We start from the raw sequence: 25,482 nt of genomic DNA on the forward strand, positions 1-25,482 counted from the left end.
ATATGTTTAGAAAATTTAAGATGCATCTTTTCAATGTTTTGCTTATATTCAAAACTCCAGACCTCAGAGGAATATAACAGTATTGGTGATATCAAAGTATCAAATAACTTCAACTGTAAATCTATTGGCAGTGGAATGTTTCTTATTTTCCTATAGAGAGCAAATAGAGCTTTTTTGGCTTGATCTATTAGACGCTTTCTTGCAATAATGAAACTGCCGTTGTAACTGAAAACCGTGCCTAGATATGTATACGACTCTCCTATTTCTATATTTGTGTTATATATTTGGAATTGAAAATGTTGTTTACTTTTTATTTTACTAAAGTCAATAACTTTTGTCTTTTCAGTATTAACTTGTAACTTCCATTCTTTACAGTAATTAGCAAACACATCCAATTCTTTTTGCAAGCTTCCTTTGTTTCTGATATTATAATTGTATGATCTGCATAAAGCATCACAGATATTTTGACATATACATCAAACATTTCTAAGCAGAACTTTCTATCAGATCTAGATTTTGTACTTCATTGTCTTACAAAAAAAATTCTAGATCATGCAATAAAATTGAGAACAAAAAATGCGACAAGTTTTCTCATTGTCTTACACCAACTCCTCAGTTAAAAATGTAGAGAGTTTACCTTGATGCCTAATACAAGCCTTAATATTCTGATCCATATTGAAAATAACTGAAAATATTTTCCTTGTTACATTGGATTTTTGAACTTTTAGCCACAGACCATCTCTCCAAACTATGTCAAATGCTTTTTAAAATCAACAAATGTGCAAAATAGTTTTTGAAAAATATATAGCTAAAAGGAAGTGTAACACAAAAATGTTGTCAATAGTAGAATAACCCTTTCGAAATCCAGTCTAAGATTCAGATAAGAGCTCAGTATCATCAGAAGACTTAGTAAGTCTCTCATTCAAAATGGATGAGAAGGTTTTCCCTAAGCATGAATTTAGTGTAATTCCTCAATTGTTATTTGGATCTTATAAATAGGTACAATAAGTTCTTGTGACCAAATTTCTGGTACAATACCTGTATCGAGTACTAAATTATAAATCTTTAAGTATACAGGTATTACCTCCATAATTGTTTTTAAGATATTCATTAAGAATATCATCAACTCCACAGGCTTTGCCATTTTTTATATTTCTAGTATTTTTATTTTGAACTATTCCGTCCTCAGTGATTGGACCACTAAGTAATTTGTTCAATTCACTTGGTAAGTTGTTGACGAAATTTTTAAATTTTTTTGAACTCTACTTCAGTGTCCATTTTGGTATCAGTCTTGCATTACATATTCCAGAGCGGTGTACGCAAATGACTATCATTTTTCATCAGAAGTACAGGGTAAATATCAAGCTATGACACAAAAATTTAGTTTTTGAGGAAAAATAGTATTTTAATGAAAAATAATGCTTCAGAAAACGTGTTTACTTTATGAACTCGAAATAAAAGTGAAAGTAGAAAAGGTCTCTTTTTAGTTCGACCAGTCCTGGTGTACCAAACTTTGTGCCCTTTTTTCTAAAATGAACCTAAAAATTATTTTTGACATTTCCTTAATTGGAAAACATGGTCAAAAGCTGAAACTCCTTGTCTATTTTTTTTTAAATCATGAAAATTTAAGGTATACTATAGAAGTCTATGAGGCAAAGAATACAAGACTGCGTCTGTCATATTCAAATTAATACCGCCTAGGAACTTGAAATACTATTATTTTTATAATAAACTAGATCGTCCCATTCCGGAATCGGACGGCCTAAAACGGAATAACGTGGAATCTCGCATTATTCCAATTCAGGACGCGTCCCATTCCCGAATGGGAAAATTCCGATTTCGACCGTAACAAATACATATTACAACTGTTTGCACACATCAACAAAGGGGAAGGTAACAAAAAAGTAATACTGGAGGTCGCAACAAAAGAAAAACAAATTTCTAACTAAATTATCCTTGCAGTAGAAAGCGATAGCCATCAGTTTGAACTGTAAGAAAATACAAGGAAATTTAAACTTCATTATTCTTTATGTCCGTGATTCATTTTTTCCACTTAACATTTGGAGTTACGACGCTTTGACCGCATATGTTATAATGATTACGTTCACTGTTTCAAACAAAATACATATTTGTCATACAACTAAATATGCATTCATGGATTCATTTGAAGCTTTGAATAAATGTAGTGAAGGTTTTTGATTAAAAGCAGCTAAGAGATTACCCTTGAGCACGAGACGATCATACTCCATTATCACATTTTCATTACATAAATCATGATTGTTGGATTGCTTTAGAAAAATCTTAATCCATATTCTTTCTTTAGATTAGTTTTATTAAACAAATGCATTAACTACGGTAAGAACTGTTGTTTTCAACGTGTGGACCAATTTTCAAAGAGAGAGGTAATTTTCAATAACCAAAACCGGCAAAGACACCACTAATGGAATTCGTTATATACGAATATAGTTCTAAATGTCGCTGGACAGTTTTCCTATAAAGATACATATTTAGACAGTAAATACCGCGTTACCAGTAGTTATAATTCATACTATATAGACTTAAACAAAAAAAAACAAAAAAAAAAAAAAAAAAAAAAATACAGCAAAAAAGTGCCTAATAGAGATTCAGAAATGACCGTACAAATGAGGTAAAATATTTTATCAATGTTTGACAAAGAACCAAGAAATCCAAAAACATACTGCAAATCATTTCAGATCAACAGAAAAGGTCCCAAGTCTATACGACTTACGGTTTAAAAGTTTAGTGACCAACCGAACAATTTCATTTTAGGTCGCGAAATCGCGTAACCAGGGAAAGCTCAAATCTTTTCGAAACTTTGTCAAATAGTACCGGGTTTCTAAAAAATATGGAGCTTTCGGTTTGTGTGCATCTAAAACGGTTTAAGAAATTTTAGCAAAATTAGTTTTTCCGCTACGGGGCAGATAACTCTGGACCGACAAATGATCACGTCTCACAGGGTGAATTCCAAAGTCCCCTGTCAGATTGCAAAAGATTGTCAAAATCTTGTTGTGATACGTTCAGCCAAAACTTTGGCAAAATGTCTGGCGGAAAAAAAAGAAGAATAATAATAATCAGAAGAAATAAAGAAGGTCTTCCCATTGAAATGGGAAAGACCTTAATTAAAAAAACACTCACAATAAATGTTGATTAGATATGTCTTACATTTATACATATACATGTCCTTCTCATCTAAATTACTTATATTTTCAGAATTACATTTTGTGCAATCATCGGAATATTTTTTTCATATAATGAAATTTTAAAAAAAGAATTTAATCCAAAAATAACGACTTGACAGAGAAAATAGACACTCACAACAAAAAGCGTCTATGAAGACGCACACAAACAAGCAAGCACGTTTGTAAGTTATATTGCCGCTTATTCAACTTGTAGTCAATCCAATTGTTACAATGGCCCAGTGCAGGTCCGTGTGTTAAAAGAATAGGCCTGCAGCAGCTCTAAGCTTGTCGTAAAAGGCGACTAAATAGTGCTCAGAAACCTAGCCGGGGGCTAGGCGCTCTACCCACAGAGCAACTGGGATTTGTGCCCCAGGTGGTGGAATGGGGTACCCCTGGCGTGTAGAATTCTATATACAAATCGGTCAGTAGGTGATTAATGCATGTCAAAACCCTACCAAATTTTTTCTGCTCAGAATCAGTTACAGACTACATAACCAGTCTTACTTTTTCAAATTGGGGTTTGTGCTTTTGAGATATAATTTATATATGTATTTTTCATAAAATTAGCACTTTGCAAAACTTATTTTGCTTGAATTGATTTGATTTAATTACTTACAGTAGGAGATGAATATATAGTTTTATCAAAAGTACAGATCTGAATGCAAAATAGAATATTGTAACGTAAAGAGATAGCACCTAAAGACTAAAAATAAATAAATGAAAATAAATTGCAAGGACATAAAATATCTTATTTCAAATTGATGCATACCTTATTCAAAAGTATTTCAATCTTAATTTGACGAACGTCACAAGACCTTTAAAAACATTTTACTTTGAAAATCGAAAATTTCCTTTTCAATAATGAAATAGTTTGTAAGACTATTAGAACGACAATCGCAACTACATATCACAACTAGTATGTCAAGTGTTTGTTAAACAATTGAAAGGTCTTTCCCTTGAAAACTATTTCTTTGAAATATTCACGTAAAGACATTTGGTTTGATACATAACATGCTACTTTCTACAAAAGTTTGTTGTTTTTTTGCAGTAAAACTGTTGGTAACCTAGTAAAATGCAATTGTCGATGTTTCCAATATTATTTTTTTAATGTAAACTTGACGACCTTTCTTTAGATATACAACAATCCTACTTTCGTCGATCTATAGAATTTTGCACTTATTTACCCAAACTGGGTTCTTTTTCTATACCAAAAAATTGATATTTGAGTTGTACACGTTATGACCTTTAACTACCTAACTATATTAAAAACTTTAGTTTTGCACTCATTGAACTTATCCGACTCATTTTTTCGAGACAAACCATCGATATTTCGTAAGAGTAATCATAGGAACCGAGGTTATAGTGGTAATCAAAAGAATGTAAACCAGGGACAAAGACCAGACATGGAAAACAGACATACACAACAAAGACCATAAAGTAACTAAAATCATACATACAAAGTAATAAAAGCAAATGAACAACTCGTACTCAACTAAAAACTGGGAGCATGGACCAGGTGCACTGGTAGGGTAAGCGTTCTCTGCGTTTCTAGAAACATCCGCCTAGTTGCTCATAAAAAGTCAAGTCCGGAGTAGACAAACGAGGAAAGGAAAACTATGACCCGTTGAATAAATTAGTTTTCATGGTGCAGATGGATACACCATAACGATCCACGAGTTCATGATGACGACCATAAAACTTCTGTAGTGATGACTTCAATCTTATAGCAACATAACCTTGTTAAAGAAGCCTATTTGTTAGAGTTCTAGCGCGATAAAAAAGTCTACGTAGTTTAGGCAAGCTCTAGCATAACGTATGAGTTGTAATATGAACACTCCATACGCAGGTGCTAAAGGGATGTTGCCACAGATGAAAGGGAAGTTGACAATTCTGAATGAAAAGCATCACGTTTGTCGTTAAGTTTAGTCCTTTATCACCGATTTCTAAGTGTAGGTCAAGATGTGATGCTGACTTCACAGTGTCTGTAGTATCCTTTATCTCAAGTTCTTTTGAGTAGATGCGATGTATCAAATCATCGAAATTAGGATTGTTGAAAGATAATACATCATCTATATAGCGGAAACTGAGATTAAAGGATCTAGCTAAACGATATTCTTTCTTTCTGATCAGATCAGCTATAAAATCCGCCTCATAAGAGTGAAGGAAAAGGTCAGAAGTAAAGGAGCACAATTTGTTCCCATTGGAATGCCGACCGTTTGTTGAAAAACACGTCCGCCACACTGGACAAATATGTTGTCGATTAAAAATTCTAGTATTTTGTGAACATCTTCCTCTGTATATTTGGAAGATGATTTGGAATTATTTCTCACAAAGTGTGAGGAATCTCTAGAAAGAAGTATATATTTGTATCTAGGTGTACCATCTTTTTTTGAAAAAAAAAAAAAAAAAACAACGATGTATAATGTTTTTAAGTCGGGATTTAACTGAGTATGGGGAATAGAAATATACAGTGTTGAAAAAATCATAGGTTTTAGTGCTATTATATTCAGATAATAGTCTTGAACCGATTGTCTCCAAAAGGTCTTTCGAATTTTTCAGGATCCACATTGAATTAATACCACTACTGGAGTAACAAGTATTGAGGTAGGACTGTAGACCCTCTTTGACAGTTGTGAGTATAGAAGTTAAAAGTTTTGAAAGAGGTTTGGTGGTACATTTTGCAGATTCAGCTATAAAACGTTGTATGTATGGATTCTTGTGGAGTTCAGGAATCCAGTACATAGACGGTAAATCACAATCATCGTCCTTGGTAGAGAGACCAAAAGAGGATAGCACAGATTTATGGTTTTCCACAATCTCTTCTTTGGAGAGTGTGGTAGCAGTATAGGTCTTATCACTGCTATTATTTTCTACATCTACTTCTGATAATAAACATTGGATGTAAAACTTTTTGCAGACAAAAACAATGTTGTTTTGGGCTTTGTCTGCTGGTACGAAAACATATTTGTCATGTATAGGAGACAATGTTTTTGCTACATCGGGGTCTTTGAGAATGTACGCTTTAAGACCTTTTATTTGATATGCAACAATATTACCTTCTTAGAACTTCAATCTTTTCCACTTAATGACCCAACTCTTCGGACATGTATTACTTATCGAGGTTGAAACTGATTTTTCCATTATACTCATTTAGACCTTCAAAATGATATATCACATGACCCCCTTCGACGAAGTTGAAAAAATTGATCCAATATCAAATCTATAAATAAGTTGTTGTAGTATCGTTAGTTTTTTGTATTGGTCTTTGTTATTGTGTCAAACATTTGTACTTGAGCAGGTCTTTTATTCTGTGTACTGATCATTTGTGTGTCTATTGTGGATTTTAAAATATATACCCTCGTTCTGAAAAACTAAAATTTCAATAGATCCAAAATGGGACAAAATATCTCAAATCTGAAAACTGTATAATAATTTACAGAATATATGCAACACAATTAATAACAATTTGGGCAATTGCTAAGCTCATATTTAGCACACTGATTATTTCAATATGATGCAATAACAAATCCAGAACCGGAAGTCGTAGAGACATGAAACTGCAAATATACATCTCCTTAAGGGTGCACTATACAGTTGTATTAAGGCGCACTGTTTCGCACACCAAGTAACCCCGGTCAAATTTTGTAAAACTTAAAATTAAAAGTTTTAATTTGGTGGGTATATTGTTTAAATGTAGATAAGCATTTATACATAGACAGATGTAATATATATTATGGTAAACAGGTGTATTTTAAATGAAGAATGGTATCCGGAACGTTTTAGTCCCCTGCCGTATTAGGTGCTCTCCTCAGCATCAGATGGCTGATTGTCAAAATACCTTATTTCGCACGAACGTCTGGAACTAAAATTGTGAGAGAATGAATCGAAAAGTGTCTTATTATTTTTACCCTTTTTCCACCTGCCCCATGCATGCTTTCATCCTGTGGTAGTGTCTAAGTGCCTGATATTTTATAAAACATAGTAATTGGCTGTTAGTTTTGGAAAGGTACCTCTGAGTCGTACTAAAACTCAGTAATATTTTTTTGCAGTATGTTACTATGGCTACTGGATTTTAAAATAATAATCACTAAATTTCTTATAAATGACTTGAGCCTCAACACACCAAGGATTTAAAAAAATATGCACTTTTTATGACAAAACACTAGAAATGTCTGTGCGGACTGCCCCGAAACAGCTTTATTTCAACAAAATGAGACAAAATTTTCAGAAATGACCTAATTGTATTGTACTACCTTAGGACTACTTGACTTTGATAAACTAACAAGGTCAAGGTCATACAAATATGTCAAGGTCACTAACCGGATTCTTCAAAACATTGAAATTCTCATAACTTTTGAACAGACGGTCTGACAGTTGTTAATTTTGTCTCAAAATGTAGGGCTAATCGAGAGGGTCATTTCATATGCTGTATGTATGCACTTATCTCTTATCGTTTTCTAAATATCAAGGCCTGTAGTTTGCAGTGAGAAAGCTTTCTAGCACGCTATGACCTTTGACCTTGGGTGCAAATGAAAGGTCACATAGACCAAAGATCATTGATGAAGGTCCCATGTTTCTACAACTTCTGGTTCTCGAAATATAAATTTTTAAAATTAAGTATGCTATTGCAAGGGATATAACTCCCGTATGGTTTGATAGTAAAATACATGTTTATTTTTATTTATTAGGTTTTCTTCTTCTGTACATGAAACAGTTTTTAGATTGATTCTATCTATTATGATTTTTAAGATATGAGCAATTAAAAGAAATTGCTTTAAGGGACATAACTCTTAAAAATGATAATGAAATCCTTAGAAGGGTCATTTAATAATAGAACATGATAACGTCGACATATTCACCGATTATGTTCATGATATCCTGAAAAATGAGTTCGGGGGACAATGTTGAAAAACGATAACTTTTACAATGGATAATGGAATTTTTCACAGGGTCTTCTTATAAAAGTTTTAAATGAGCCCTACCGATGGTCCAAATTTGGTAATGACATCTTGAAAGATGAATAGGGTAGAACATGTCAAAGAAAATTTTGCAAAAACATTAGAAAAACAATAATGTCTTTCCCATGTAGGGAAAACCCTCAATTAAACAATTTTATTACTATAAGATACAGTTCAATGTTAAAAAAACCTAAAATTGTGCATCGGCATATCAATTGTTTCTTCCGTTAAAAATAATATTTTGAACGCCTTGCATATTGCATATAGTTAATACGTCATTCCGTACATAAGATACCTTCGTTACCGAGGCTAAATATTACTAGGAAGTAATAAAGAAAGACATCAACATGGTAGGTACACATTATTCCTGTGTAATGTTGCCTTTGTTCGTCACTTTTAGTGTAGTTTATTTATTTAAGTATAAAAAAACAAATAAATTGCATATCCCGAAGATCGACAGCATATGACAACTCATCATTTCTTTCGAACATAATACCATAGTAAAAGAAAAACGTGAATGAAAAAAAATCTTCCCTTTTAGTGTTTATGTTGACCAAAATAAATGAGGCAAAATGCATGCAACCACTAATCATGATAATGCTGTTTTTCTTTTTTTATGTTTGGTAAATAATCACTTCATGTTGTTTCATAGTGATACTTTGAATGATTTTCCGTTTGTATTTAACTTTAACATACATGTCATTTTAAGCTTTATATTATCTCAAATTATTATTTCCGGGTTAATGGATTTAGAAAGATATAAGGTTACCTCTTTATTTCAGGGATTTACATTTAATCAGAGATTTGGGGTATTGTTACAAATTTAAATATATTGTTAGTTGGAATTATGACGTGTTTACAAGGTAAAAATGACTAGTAAGAGTGTTTAATTTTAACTTTTAATGACTGCACGTTTTCCCCCGACGCAGTTAGTATAGATTCGCTTTTTACCCCTTGACCGTAAAGACGCTCTTCCATGGAAACGCAAGTCACCTGATCAAAATTCTGTTTCCCGATTGGCCAAATACTGATAACGAAGTGGCGTTCGAAGAAACTGTATCAGAAATAAAAAAATTGAAATTGCGTGCCATGCGCTATTTCCTGAATGTAATGTAGAAAATTGAAAAGCAAAAATTACTGCGTCAGCTATCTTTTTTCAAAGATAGTATTTTGTTTAAATTGAACATATTTCATAAGAGTAAATGAGAAAAATTTAAACTCGCTGTGAAATACCATTAAAAAGATGAAATAGAAACAAAAGGGAAGTGTATGCATCATTTGAATTCTTTCCACATAATCCAACTACGTAAAAGAGAAATTCAACTTATATTTGCATTTTCAGAAACTGGGATCGAGTTTTAACTGAAGTGTCAGTACAGCCGCTAGCGAATTTAATTAATGTTTGTTTTGACCATAAAAAAAGCAGAACTGTAAATAAATCAGACAGAGAGGCAATGGAAAATCTTGCAAATTTGAATAGTAAATTTAAAGTCACTTTGGCGAAATATATTGGAATCGATGGAGACCAGCTTAAACAGATAAAGTACAGATTTAAACATAATATACCCGAAAGTGATTTTAATGGAATTTCGTGCACCCTTGACTTACTCGAAAACCTCGAAAAGCATGGAGTTTTTCAGACTGGAAATTACGAATATCTAATGAAAATTATTGATGAATTTGACCAAAGATTGTCCAGCGAGGGTCATATAGTAAACGATATTCTGCGTGAAATTGCAGAAATAATGAAAGAAACGCCAAGAACAAGTGATGATCCAATGCTTACGGAGAGCCACGCAAAAAATGTATCAATCTCACCACAGAAAACACATGAGCAGGAAACAGAGCAAAAATATTCGTCTTTGGAACTCCTTCACGAAAATAAAGGTCTTAAAAGGAAGTTAGATTTAAACAACGATGAAAACACTCCATCAAAACATAAACTCACCATGATTCAAAGTGACGAGACGTCTTCTATTCCTTCTGAAGAAAGATCTACTTGTCAAAAATGTAAGCTCACTAGAACTTTCCATTTGTAGCAACTAAGAAATATATGTGAAATATGTAGGAGTGAGTGGTGATTATAAATAATTAGAAATGTTTAATTGTAACGTATATGCATTTTGTTAAACTCCAATTATAGTCAAATACTATATTAACGCTCCATTCCATACCTACTGAAAAAAATAGGCCGCTGGCATTTGGTTTCATAATAAATCGTATGTACAAAGGGATCTTACTTCTCTCTGCCAGGTGGTTATAACAGCTAAACACCACAATTATCATAAGCATTTCAGGTCAGTGCTGTTCCATTATTGCTATTATTGTGTTAATAAGCGGGTAATTTGAATTCTTAGGAGCGGAAGAAGAAGGAGGGGGAAGACTTACAAAGAGTAATCAAGGGAACCGAGGTTATAGCGGAAATCAAAAGAATGTAATCCAGGGACAAAGACCAGACATGGAAAACAGACATGCACAACAATGAACACACAGTAACTAAAATCATACATACAAAGTAACAAAAACAAATGAGCAAATCGGACTCCACTTAAAACTGGAAGCATGGACCAGGTGCACCGGTAGGGTAAGCGTCCTCTGCTTTTCTAGAAACACCCGCCGAGTTGCTCATAAAAAGTCAAGGACGGGGTAGACAAACGAGGAAAGGAAAACAAAGTCTTAAACCATATGATATAAAAAAAAGTTTATACATGTATTAACTTTAAAAAGACTACAGTGCTTCTGTGATAGTTATTTATAATTGTGCTATCTTTACCTCATATAGTAACTTTAAAGTCAAACATGACTTTCCATCACTTATGCAACTATCATATGTACAATAATGCTGACACTAGTTCGTTTAATTTTATGTTATATACACTAAAATTTGAAAATATTCTTGACCAATAATAGAACTAACGTAGAGTTGGGGTTATTTGACAAAGAAAAACAAAAACAAATTAAACAAAACAATACCCAAAAATAGATAAAACAAATTTCAAATTCAAGTAAAGTTTTGAAGCGATTTTGTAAGGTTTTGTAACGGATTTCAATAGTGTGCCTAACTACATTACCCCTTCATGAAGAATCATTTACTTTTATTTAATTTTCAAACAACAATTTAACACACTCCTGTACACTGTAACAGTAAGTTCTTGTGTATACAAACATCTTTATCTAAATGTAGTTTTTGTACGGCCTTTAACGAATACATTCATTTTAGGGGAAGGGTAGAAGAGTTTTTAAGGCACTGTACTAGTTTTACGAGGTTGACACCGCATGTGTCAAGATTTCCGGGCACTTACTTTAGTAAGGTAGTTTCATTAATTTTCCATCCTGAAATATAGGTCTTTCCTCCCCTACAAGCCTGGTGTTCATGCGAGAAGCTCATATTAGACACATGGTCGTACATCACGATAAAAAAAAAAAAAAAAAAAACAGCACATAGCTTGTCTTAATTGTTGACTTGTAAATGCATGTGTGTTTACTCTCCGACTTTAAAATTTACCTTTACCATTATATTTAAGTACAAAATGCAGAGAAGACAGTTGACGGAATTTTAAAGAGCCTTGGGCTAGAAAAACACTGTGTACTGTTTAAAGAGGAAATGGTAAGAACGTTAAATTTATGTCAAATGTTTAAAACATTTTCAATTAAGTCTCTTTGGTTTTGCATTGCTATTTTTTTGGTATATATATTTTTATCCTATTTCAAATTCATTGGAGTATTCTATGTTTCATAATAGTTCAATTAAACCTTGTATTTTGCCAATAGGTGAATACCATTTAAAGCTTTGATACTTGTGTGATTTTTCCCGAACTTAACAGTTAATTGCAACAGATGTTTGTTTGCGTATTCTGTTTTATTAAAGTGAATGTACTACTTATTATATGGTTATACCTCGTAATGTTTACAACGATTATATGAATGATATTTCGATTTTTTTAAGAAATGAGCCCCAGTAATGTACAGGTTCTAACGGTTTTTTTTTCAGCTTAATTTCATGTTTTAGTACAAAATAAGTATACAGTGACCTGCCTTAGGAAAACAAAATTATTCATATACAGTTTTAATGTTCAATAAAAGTATTTGATGCATTATCTTTTAAGATAAGTCATTGTTGAATACAGTTGGTCGCTAAAACAAATTTAACTGTATTTTCTGCCATCTATTGTAGATTGATTTGAAAGAATTTTGGTCACTAAAAGCAGACGTTCTAAAACTGCTTGGATTGAAAATAGGAGAATGTAACAAAATTCTAAGATACATAGAAGGTACATTGTAATTTACTCGAGAGTCACTTTCTGGTTAAAAAAAACCAGATATAACCCAAGATGTGTATTCTTTGTCGTCATAACAGTAATAGACTAAGTAACAAAATACATTTCGCGACATTATAGCGCAACATACAGTATATTAACTCTCATTCTACATAGAAAATTTCTCATTTTGAACTCTTCCCACCTATGTAAATTCCTGGTTGCCTTTTTAGATTCATCTCATCGTAAAATATTGAATGCAATATTTTACCCTTTAAAAGACCAATGTTAATGAATAGGGTAATATATTCCAGGAGCATTGAATACGATGGCACTTATCATGAAAATGTTGAACAACAGACTTTATTAAGAGAACAGTGAAACATGTCCAACCAGCTCACTGAATAACCCGAAATTATGTCTACACCAAATACTTTATAAAGTCCCTATATGTGTTGGTTTACTTATATTTGAACCTTGTTAAACTAAATACATGTCTTAACCAAACCCATTTTCATACGCCAAAAGGGATTCGGTTTAGAAAGATTTTACTGTATTTCAATCGAATCCTGTAAAAAGCCAGAAACTCCTATCTTATAGTTTTAGAAAGTTGAGTGCATATGTTATACAAATAATTGTTTTAGTGACTGCCATCATTATTTTTGTGCGGAGTATTATCTAAATGATTTTACAAAAGCTGGAGAAAATGACCGAAATGACAAACGTTAATGCACCAAGATATCTGTGCCCCTTTAACCAATAAAACCCTGGTAATGTGCAGGTTCAAGAATTTATTCTTCTAGGATTTCATGTTTCAAACAGAAATTTATATAACTAAGAAAGCATATTTCGCATATTTATCATAAATTCATGGTGAAAAATAAAAAAGGCATTCATATGAAAAATTCATAACTTATTAATTTCAATTTGCTCTATTTCTACGAAAAATCAAGGGAACGCCACGAATTGTCACAAGTCAATGAAACAACGATAGTGCTGTTAAGAATAAGTATCAGTGAATTATGAAATTTGCAATATCATCATTACTTTTAACAAAAAAAAAAAAAAAAAAAAAAAAAAAAATGAAATCGCACGAAAATGCATTTGATTAAAATGCAGATAACCATATAAAACAAAGTAATGACTTTGAATGAGGTTTTGAAGCATTGCATTCATTGGTAATTAATTATTAATAATTACTACAGGAGAGGTTTACCTCTGATTTTACTATTCAACCTATATATCTAAATTATGTAAAGATTATACTTAATTCCATCTAAAAATAACTTTTTTTCTGAACCTTTGCAAAATAACAATGATGACAATTTTGTAGATTCAATTTATTTGTTCGACCTTGATATGAACGATTTATCATAAACGTCGACGTTGTATCGTTTCTTTTGTCTACTAACTTATGTATCAGACTTAAAAGTTATAAACAAAAATATGAAAAAAATTAACCGTGACTTTTAAATTATGGTATCAATGTTTCCAATAATCCATTACAGAGAACAAGGACAGCGCTGTATCCAATTTAACAAACCAGTCTGAAATCAGTCTATACCCATACCAACGCGAATTAGCTAAAAGAGCACTAAATGGAGAAAATACCATTGTGTTTTCGTGGACGAACTCTGGTAAAACCTATATTGCGTTTTCTGTCATTTTAAGCCATCTTCGGAAATTTCCAGAAGGTAAGAAAAAAATAAGTATTAAATACAATATATGTACCACCACATACAATTTTGTCAAATTTAGAATTTAATCCTCTGAAAGAAATTATTATTGAAAAAACAAGATATCCTTTTCCAAATGCTAGGATTAGTAGTAAAAGTCCACTCCTTAAAAAAAAAACATATTTGTTTAATATGTTAGAATCTACATACAGCATGGCAAAAGATAAATTTCATCCCATTTAATGTTTTGTATCTTTTTAGGGAAAGTTCTTTTCACAGCCAACACCAATTTACTTTGTTTCCAACAATTCAAAAGAGCACAAGATATGCTGAAAGATCCAAATGTAAATACTAAACTGACAAAAGGGCAAAAAAGTATTTTTTATACTTTGTTTGTAGTTGCGTCTTATTTTATGATAAACTAATTGTCCTGTAAGCGGACTGCAGTTCTTGAATTCGAATATGAAAGTATACAGGGAATGCATTTGTTTTAATGGTAAATGTTTATAAACACAAGGAAACCACATGTATAAAAAAGCCATTGTTTATGTTTGAAAAGGATATTCGTTTATACAGATTCAAAAATGGAATATAAATAAAAATCCTTATTCCTTTCATCAGATTCATATCTTATCTTTTACTTGTATGAGATAATTAAATTGTAAATGTTCGTGTATAAGTTCAGGATGAAGATATAGCATATTGTTCTTGGGGAGTGAGGAATTACAACGCCTTATTTTTTATGGATATCAGATAGTTTTAGGCAGTTTATTACTATTATTAAATTTTCCCTGTGTAGTACATTAAGATAATTTACATGTGACATAAATGCTTTTTACTTCTAACATTCTATTTAATTACCATTATTAAAACAAATAAACAATTATTGTTTTTTTTAATTTAAATGATATTTCTTCTCTTATATTACAACAGGTATCTATTTGCTCCATAACATCCGAAGAAGAGAGGACAGATTTTACATTGGCAAATTTGATGAAAGTACACAATGTATTCTTCATGACTCCACAATTGTTGGTAAACAACATAAAACGAGCTGATGAATGGTCGGTCAGAATCGACGATTTCACTCTACTTGTTTTCGATGAATGTCATCATGCTATGGGATTTAGTTCATACAATAACATAATGGCTTGTTATAGAAGGAAACTGTTCAAACATGAGCGTCCTAATATAAATTTGCCACAGGTAATTAAACAAAACTCACAGAGTATATCTCATAGAAGTCTGTTTCCCCTTACTTGCAACAGTAATTGTTATTATATTGCATAATTTCAACAGAAGTTCAACATTTTCTTTTACGCATTTAGGTATATCAATGAAATTGGTCGAAAGGTAATGCAAACTAAAGGTAGGCGCATGCATACTTTACTGGATGGACTAAAACCCTTTCGCCAATGTGTAGGTACATTTCTTTATAGTATATTTTGTCAACTTTGATGCAGCAAACAAAGATAAGATTTGAAAGTTGTGTCATAATACTGTGTTAACAAGCTAAGACAATAACAAATAGCCCAGAAACCGTCCTTATTTCTTTGTTTTAGAAAAGAGAGATATGTTAAAAGTAATAATTATATAGAGAAAACAAATTTTGTTGAACAGCGATATATTTAATAGTTTATGCATTAACCCATAAAAATTGAAATTGCCTACGGGAAAAATTATTTGTGGTATAGAAAACAATGTTTTTCCGTTCTTTATATGTTTTATTTTCAGGACACAATAGTGCCCATTGTCTTTAAGGAATACCATACATTCATTTACAACTTAAACTATCTAAATCAAGAACGACAACTCCTGAAAAGCGACAATTTTATTCCAATTTCAAAGTTGGTCTGCACTGTTTCTGAATTAGAACAAAAGGAATGTAATTGGTTTTGAACAGACATTATTATCTCATATCTAATTTTCATAAAGATTGATAATTATCACTATTGTATACCAGGTGTTAGGATTGACTGCATCACCTGGTATAAACAAAGCCAAGACCAAAGATAAAGCTGCAGAACACATCAAAACACTGATGGCAAATCTACATGTTTTTCACCTGTCAACTGTTGTCGATGAGAAGGCGGATTATAACAAATATTTTGATGAACCTCAACGAGGTATTGTTTTTCTAAAGTGCCCCTTAAGAAAATAAATTAAATATAGAGTAAAATCTGTCTACACTGAACCTTGAATAAACCAAAGACCTGTCAATTACAATCATTGTTGATAATTTCTAATTTTCAATCGATTTTAATGCTTTTAAACCTTGGCAAACAGAAAACCTTTCTAAATCTAACAAACCTGATAGTAGAAAGGACTCTCGTTTAAAAAAGGCTTTGCAGTATTTCTATTAATAGTTGTATATATTTTAATTTTTTATTTATTCTAACCAAAGAATTCGTCCGTACTTGAATAACGACAACTTCGTGACTTTTCCCAAACATTCCATGAAACGTTATTCATGACCGGTCGAAATGTTTACCAAGGCGTGATAGTTTTTTCTGACGTAACCCAATTGTGATTTGTGTCGAGGGAACAGTAGTATTATTGCTAGATTATTATGGTTACCGAATTATACTCGCCTGCATTATCATGGGTGTCGTAAGCAAAGCAGGTCCTGCTTTCACTTCTCTATTTTTTTTTTGAGGGGGGGGAGGGGTTCATATTGCTAGTGATTAGGTATTTTTTAATCTGACGTCTTGTTTCCTTTATGTATGTTTTTGTATCTGTAGTCTATTTTATTCTGTTCCTTATATTGTTTATCTTGATTGTCTTTCAATCCAGTTAAAAAAAAAAAAAAAAAAAATTAAATTAAGGAAATAGAAAAGAAATGTGTGTAGTAATATGTGTTTGATTTTTACAGAATGTATTACAATACAACCTAAAGAAGAAGATGAAGTATCAAAAACTCTTACAGACGTCATTGCAGAAATAGAGAAAATGGTACAATCTACGTCAGGTATAAAAGAATGAAAGTTGAACATCTGCTATCCAAGTCTTACACTATGTTATTTGCGATCATATGTGTATGAATCCCAGTTTTGTTTAAAACATATTACACATTGACATTTGCAAAATCAGAAATGAACTGAATAAATAGAAAAAAAATTGTAAAATGATCTTGATACGAAAAAATAAACATATCTACAGTTAATTTAGCAACAATTCATACATTTCAGTACAACAAGCACTATATTATTTTGAAACTGGGAAAAAAGTGTGGAAGAAAATTAATGAGATTCCAGTACACCAAGGCAGATTTACCGGGCGCTATCGAGCATGGGTGCAAGAGATTAAAGCTGAAATTGAGAGTTTAGATATTTCAAAAGTTGACGATGACAAACAAAAAGCGGCTAACGAGGTTGCCAGATTACTTCATTCTTCTCTTAGACATGCTGAAGTAAGACTTGGGTATAAGATCTTGTGAGAACCAGGCAAACTCTGACATTATAATGTCATACAAAGAAGTCTTATTTATTTGGAAAGATATTATTATTATTATCACTATTTGATCTGTGCATCATTAGATTTGCTCATAACTTTTTTCAATAGAATGTTATTTAAATGTCTTTGACAAAGTTAACTGCCATTGAAATGCTCATTTTCAGTGAAATTCAATTAAATTAAATCAAATTGCCAAAATGATATAGAAAATCTTGTCCTTTTTCCTTGATTTTAATGATGCAAATTGCTAAATGGTGAGATGTTTCGTACCATGTTTAACCCTCTACGTGACTCTTACAAACACTTATACTAAATATAAGACATGCGTACAGTGAACCTGTCTCAACCGAACCCTGCATAATCTGAAAATCTGTTTAAACCAATGACTGTATAAAATACATCAAACATCAATCAAACTGTATCTGAAACCTTGGTAAATCAAACACCTGTCTTAACCGATTCAATATTTAAGGAGGTAGACCTAGGGTAAGGGACATAACTCTTGAATTCAGTGATATGTTTGTATCGTACTCAATTTCACCAAAGCCTTTGAATCTTTTCTCTGAAACAGAATGAAATCAGTCAAAGTCACTTTGATGCTTACAAGAGATTGATGTAAAATGATGAATACAAATTTTCTAAGAGTTGTGTCCCTTGACTCTAGGTCTACCTCCTTAAGTCATAATGGGTTCGGTTTAGACCCGTTTTATTTCAACCTGTTAGAAGACATAGTCGAATCGGTGTCGTTAACATCTCCTACTCATAGACTATACATTGCACAATTGATCCCCGTCTTCCTTTCATCTGATGTACACACAAGCATAATTAGTAGAGCTGGAAACTATTCACAAAAGTAATATAACAGGGGTTTAAGCAGCCTTTTTAATCAACTCTCTTTTTTTTTGGTCCTAGAACAACTAGATATGCGTACAATGTAGTTTTACATTGCAGTTTATTTTTAGTAATTAAGCAGTTTATTAATGTTGATAGGTGTACCTGGAGGCCTATGATATTAACAACGATCTGGATTATGCCGATGTAAAATCGTTCATACAAACTGAAGTAGAAAGTCTCGAGAAAGAGAGTGTGACTGAAGGTTCTGAAGAGGAAAAACATTTAATTGTTTTGATGAAGGGTAATATAGAGACAAATGTATTTAAGTGTCGTTTTCATGCATAGAAAAAGCTAATGTTCCACACACTAAATAAACAATATCAATACCTAAAACTTACTTTCAATAGCCTTATGAAATCAAACAAGAGTCTCCCAGGAGCCTGAATCGCTCACCTGGTTAATTTTGCCTTTCAAGTGCAAAAACTCAAACAAGAAGTTGACCGACAATTATGAATAAAAAAAGACTTCAGTTTTGACTCATACAAAGTTTCGGTGGGACTTATCATAAGGATATCATCAATTTTCTTCTATTTATCATAGTTTTCATGATATTGACTGAAAATTGCTAAAAACATATTTTTCTTCTTTTAAGGGCAATAACTCTATTAAGAGGTCGTCCGACAACTCGTTTCTCCACGCACTTTTGTCGGCCTTATCTTAAGAATCATTTCAGCAATTGAAAGTTTTTTTTTATCTATCATAGTTTTCAAGATGTCGGCTAAAAATTGTAAAAATATTTTTCACCTTTAAACGGCAATAACTATAGGAAGGAGTCATCCGATAACTTTGACTCAGTGCAGACATTTGTAGGCCTTATAATGATGATCAATTAAGCAATGAAATACAATTTGGTTGAACCTAACGGCTTTGGAGATATATGCAAAAAACTTATGTCTGACCCCTATGTTCTATTTTAGTAGCGACCGCCATGTTTTTCAATAGATAAAAAATTCCCACATCAGTTTTACGAGAACACCCAAAATAAAATTCATACCAATTTTGGTCCTAATTTGTCCAGTAGTTTCAGGGAAGAAAGAAATAAATTAGGGAAAATGCGTGGAAAAGGATAATTACTCCAAAATGATTTAACAAGTTAAAACGAAAAATTGACCACAGATATATCTAGCCATACCGAACACTTGTACCCATAGCCAAAATTTAGCTAAACCCAACGGTTTTGGAGATATATGCGAAGAACTTCCGATAAAAAATCCCCACATTATTACTATGCAAAACACCCTGAGGAACATTCATACCAAGTTTGGTTCTGATTGGTCTAGTAGTTTCAGTGGAGAATACTTCTGAAAGAAATAACATTAGAAATAGACAAAAAAGTTAGAAAAACATTACTCTAACATGGCTTAACAGATTAAAACGAATATATGGCAACAGATAGATCTCATCATGCTGAAAACATTTATCCACGTCAGAATTTTGCTCAACCAAACGGTTTTGGAGATAAATGCGAAAAATGTCTTTCTGACCCCTGTGTTCTATTTTTAGCCACGGCGGGCACGTATTTTGACAGATAAAAAAATCCCACATTAGTTCGATGCAAAATATCCTACAAAACGTTCATACCAAGTTTGGATCTAATTACTCAAGTGGTTTCAGAGGAGAAAAGTTTTGAAAGATTGTTAACGACGACAAACGACGACGATGACGACGACGGACGCCAAGTGATGGCAATAGCTCACAGGACCTTTAGCCAGTTGAGCTAATAGGTTCGATATTAATTTTGATTTTTGATTTGCACTTTCGATACAAGGTTTTGATTGAGAACAGTAAATACAACATTTGAAAACCTCACAGAACTTCAAGGAAAATGTGTTTGGCAAAACGCAATTAATAAAGATTTTGAGTGAGAGGGTTTATTCTATGTATTGAAAGATAACAGTGAAGTTCTTTTAAATTTTAATTTTAGAAAGGTGTAGATGCAATAAGCTATGTCTACTGCTTAAAAAAATCAACTTAGTTGTAAAAACATGAAAATTTTCAAAACATAGTGAAGTATATAAATTAAAGAAAAATAATGTTTTGTGGCATTATACTCGACGTCACATACAACACATTTTCGAATTGAAGCTTTAATTTTTAAACCGTCGGGACTTACCGCTAGAGTTGTCTCTCTTTTATTTAATATGAAGATAGTTCGCATATATGCATGACGTGTTAGTACCAACGAGTCGCTTATTAGCTTAAATCATGCGTAACAAATCCTTACGGGAAAATCCCATACTAATGTCCGCCATGTTGGTTTCTACGGGACGATTTATTTACAAGCCAAGTTCGTAAGTTCCCGTCGAACTCCGGTGACAATCGTCTGCTTGATCAACTTCTCGGTATTGTACGTTGTTCGCGTAAAATCCGAGATATCCGAAATTACGCCGAAATGCATTCTGGGTTCTTCGGTTTTTGGACAAACCATTTAAACGTAAACAACATCTCCTAGCAACCCGATCACTGTAAACATGGCCGACTTTTTACAATGTAAATATTGGCACCGAGCATTAAAATCTGACCGGAATTTAACGATTCAATGTTTAGGGAGAAGCCGTTTGGCTAAACGAATGAGCAAGTCATTTAAGACAATTTGAAAGACGGTAGGTGTCAATAAAATCGTAGAAAATATTTTCATTCAAATTTTAACAGTATGTTATTTATGTGACGCCGAGTATAGTTCATTTTAATGGCGTCATATTGGGGCCACAAATAAACATTATTTAACAAAAAAAAACGGCTGAGAATAGTAATTTATTTGTTTCGAACATATTCATATTAAAAAAACTATGCCCACACCCAAAAAGCAACTTTACATTTTAACATGAAATAAACGGTGTAATAATGAATGTATTCATTGAAAATGAAGATGTTGCGTATGAACCCCATTTCATTGCCAAAAATATGACCAGGAAATTACCAAAAAGTACAAGTTTGACAGAAAATGTTAATTTTGGTAAACTTCAAGCAATGTTTCTGTCCTTTATGTGAGGGAAATATCAGGTATCTTAATGCTGTCTCATTTGTGATTTTTCAAATCACCAAATATAAAATCAAATTTTTCTCCAATTTATAATGTTTTTTTTTTTAGATTGAATAAAAGTTTTTACGAAGAATAAATACAGTGGATTTGAGCGTTCATTTTTAATTGCTATTTTCATGTATTGTCATTTTTCAGTTTTATGCTCAAAATGAAATCTAAATCTTGCACATTAAAAATCATATAAAATACGAAACAAATTAATGTCTGTATCTATAAAATCTAATAATTTACATCTAAAGTGTATTCAAATATATATAATTCTTTGTATAGGATTTTGTTTCTTATTTTACAAAACGTTTCATGTAATTTCTTTGTTAAATCATTAGCATGGACTGAATTAATACATGTTTCGTTGAAAACACATGAAATGGCAAATTGTATATCGTATTTTAACCAAAAATATACTGTTCGTTTAGTTGTAATTAGTGAATGAATCTCGATCCATTCTCAGATGTTGTGGACAAAATTCCTCTTCGAGAGCATTCCAACACAGACTTGATGCAGTTAGTAAAAATATTAGAAGGCGAATATAAGCGCAGGCGACTTAATTCCCGATTCATGGTGTTTGTGAGAACCAGAATGATTGCTAAAATACTTGCAGAACGATTACCGGCTGATCTTAAAGCCTGTCATCTCACCGGAAGCAGTGTGTCAGACGAAAAGGGAGGTAAATATTATTTGATTTTTTTTGTCTTGTCTTTGTCATGATTGAAAATGGTCGTAATGACGTAGTGTGCCATTTTTATCTTATGATGATGCATACATTTTTTAAAAGGATTTCACCCATGAATAAATATATATACGCATCTTATCAAATGTTGTTCGGATTAAAGTCAATCGTTAGCCAAATATGCTACATATGATAATTATATGGATCACAATTCATATATTAACCATATAGTAATAACATGATAATTTATATATTATTATCATATGTAAACTTTTATATGGTAATTATATGATAACTTGAGCATGATTGTCAAATGATTATCTGGTTAAAATCTGTTTCAATTTGGCCTGGAGATCTATGATGATCGTAATGTTTGAAAACACATGATTTGCAAAATCATGATAATCATTAAATAATTATATGTAAGCTGAAACAATTTGTTTTGTATCATGCTCAATGCATGTGATAAATATAGTTTCTGAACCATATAATTCATTTCTGAGTGTTTTTTGGGCTTAATTATCATTTAATATTAAACTATACGACGAATTGTACTATTCTGAAGAGCATACACATTTAACGTGCAATGTTGGATGTTGTTTTATGAAACCACTATAAAAGAATTGTAATTAAGTTTTGATACAATATTTATATGTATAAAGAGCTACAATTGATTTTACTGAATGTAACTAATGTTCAAATGATATGTTCTGCACAAATAGCATTTTCTTTCTCTTTCTTAATAAAGGTTTTTGCTCTTTTGGTATTAGCAATTATTGTATATTTGACGTCTATGATTTTGCTAAACTAGATTTGTATTGGCATTACTACATCTTAATCTGTTTTAGGTCTTTCTCAAGAAGACCAGATGGATATTCTTGAGAAATTTAGCCTAGGAATGTGTAGATGTATTGTAGCAACTTCTGTCGCATTTGAGGGCATAGATATTCAGCAATGCAACATGGCTGTAAACTACAAAATTGATACTAGTGCCATATCTAGCATACAAATGAGAGGTAATAATTTTATAGTATTCTTAGTGTAGTTTATTGTTATGTACATGTTTTCTTTTATAAATGAAAAAAATTGATAAATACATACATCTGCTGCTCTCTTAAAAAAAACCAAAACAAAACAAAACAAAACAAATCATCTTGAGAGTTAAATTAGTCATAAGTTATGACGTCATAATATATCAAAGTATTGCACGTTATAACGAATTTTTGTGTGAAATCGTCCACTGAAACCCAGATTACACGAAGGGCAAAACCAATGTCTATGCACAGATGATACTTTCGCTTTTTCTAAGCTTTACAAATCTGCCATACTCAGTACTTAACCCCGGTTCAATATACAGAATAGTAGAACAGAAACAACTTCGCGGATTCATTATGAGCTGTTCTTGTGACTTGTGAGTTGTTTCCCAACCTGTATAGGAGAGTCTTTCAGCTGGCAGTATGATTTGAAGGAGATTAGGAAGCCATCACAGGGCTACGGAGGAGAATTCGGCAAAATATGTCTCGTTGGATCAATTAGTTCGGTTATTGATTTCATAGATTTAATGGTACTATATAGCTAAATTAATGTAATGTAGTGAATGCAAACGGTTAGATTTCTAATCAAGCTTAAGTATTTTCAACATTAGAGTCAATCTAATTCATAAAAAGTCAAAAATCGTATTGAATTAAAATGCAGGTTTTTACGGATGGAGTTTCATCTGTTCCCATCTTTGTAGGTCGAATTCGAAGCTCTGATGGAAAACAGTATATTTTGGGAACAGGAAAACAGATACGGAAGGAGAATCTCAATGTAGAAAGGCAATTATTGATGAATGAATCAGTGTCTTTAATCTTGGAAAAAAGTAAAAATAACCCGGAACAAATTAAAAATGAATTAGAAAACATCCAAGATCTTATGCAGATGAAAGAAGAAACCAGAAAGGAAGGCAGCCAAAAAGTAAAGATTGAAGGCCAATATGAGGTTCACTGCACAAAATGCTTTGAGATCATTTGTGAAGGAGAATTTCTCAGAAGATTCGAAGACCATCATGTTGTTATTGACAATGATGTTAATCATAGAATCACAACAGGACCGTTAAAGAAGAAGAAGAAAAACGTTGACGACGGATTTACGAAAAAGTACAAGGCGTATGGTCCATGTGGTCATGACTGGGGAGTAATATTGGCGAAGCATGGATGTGATTTTCTAGTTCTAGCGCAAGGTAGCATTAAAATATATAATGTTAAAGAGAGGGAATATGTGAAGAAAATGAAGAAATGGAAGGAAATGCCTTTTAATGTTGACGACATAAAAATGGACGAAATAAGATTGTTCAAGAAAACACAGGAAGAGATCAGCAATAAAAATCAAGACGAAAAAGAAACCCACACAAACACAACTTGATTTTCAAATAACTGTTCACATTTAAATGTGTTGATAACTGATCAATTTATGTAACTATGCAAATGGCATGTAAATGATACGTAGTGCTTGGTAGATAATCTCAATAATTTGCAAAATAAAGGATCGATTCCACGTCATTGTCTAAATATACCAAAGAGGATGTGTTCAGAATTTTTTAATCGACAACATTTTTTTGTAGTGTGGTGGGCGTTTTTTTTTCAACAGAAACCGACATTCAGTTGGAAAATTGTGCTCCGCTATTCATTGACCTTTCCTTCTTAGTTATGAGGTTGACTCTATAACTTATCAGAAAAAAGGGAACACCGTATAACCAGACCCTCTTGACACATTCTGTAAAGATGACGCTTTGTCTGTAAAGATTAGGTTTGGGTTTTTTACAAGGCATCTCCCCAAAAGGACTTGAGATAAAAACCCTACAGGAACTATGAAGCCAGTTACATATCTTGATCTGCTTTTGGATATCTGAAAAGAAAACTCGACTAAATTACACAAGAGATGCAATGACTTCTCATTCTGTAACGCCAACTTTCTTTTCTCTGTGGCAACATCCGTTCATCACCTGCGTATAATTATTTATATGACAATAAGTACATTATTCCAGAGCTTACCGAAACTATGCAGACTTTTTGTCGTGCTAGACTTCTACCAGTTAGGCTTTTAGAACAGGGTTATCTTGCTACAACATTAAAGTTTAATGACCATTATCACAAACATGGGGGTCGTTAGTTGCATCCATCGTCACCATGATAACCGGTTTGTTAACTGCGTCATAATTTCTTTCCTCTTTCGTCTACCCCGGACTTGACCTTATAGGGGCAACTTCTTTCTAGAAAAGAAGAGGACGCTTCTCCTTCCATTGCATCTGTGCATTTTGCCTAAGTGGGTTCCGGATTGCTCATTTGCTTTTG

General features: G+C 32.3%; 2 protein-coding genes across 3 annotated transcripts in view; one reads left to right on the forward strand and one right to left on the reverse strand.

The window, feature by feature from the left end:
• LOC148613712 (peptidylaminoacyl-L/D-isomerase polyprotein 2-like) overlaps window positions 1-25,482 on the reverse strand; it is a 55,689-nt gene that overhangs the window by 29,266 nt on the left and 941 nt on the right. The gene's annotated exons all lie outside the window — the stretch shown is intronic.
• LOC148613713 (ATP-dependent RNA helicase DHX58-like) lies at window positions 8,438-24,685 on the forward strand. 2 transcript variants are annotated; one of them, XM_088587252.1, is made up of 14 exons: window positions 8,438-8,508; window positions 9,501-10,168; window positions 11,683-11,765; window positions 12,333-12,429; window positions 13,923-14,108; window positions 14,352-14,434; window positions 15,024-15,296; window positions 16,054-16,216; window positions 16,963-17,058; window positions 17,279-17,499; window positions 18,534-18,678; window positions 21,932-22,147; window positions 22,999-23,166; window positions 23,886-24,685. In XM_088587252.1, the coding sequence occupies exons 2-14, from the start codon at window positions 9,613-9,615 to the stop codon at window positions 24,551-24,553; spliced, it is 2,955 nt and encodes a 984-aa protein (XP_088443378.1). In that variant the 5' UTR covers window positions 8,438-8,508; window positions 9,501-9,612; the 3' UTR covers window positions 24,554-24,685. The 2 variants fall into 2 exon arrangements, with proteins under 2 accessions (XP_088443378.1, XP_088443379.1); XM_088587253.1 differs by lacking the exon at window positions 8,438-8,508 and adding an exon at window positions 8,911-9,021.

The sequence above is a fragment of the Perna viridis genome, chromosome 6, assembly GCF_037379345.1.
Source record: "Perna viridis isolate PV_CMFRI_1.1 ecotype Kerala chromosome 6, ASM3737934v1, whole genome shotgun sequence".
Lineage (NCBI taxonomy): Eukaryota > Metazoa > Mollusca > Bivalvia > Mytilida > Mytilidae > Perna > Perna viridis.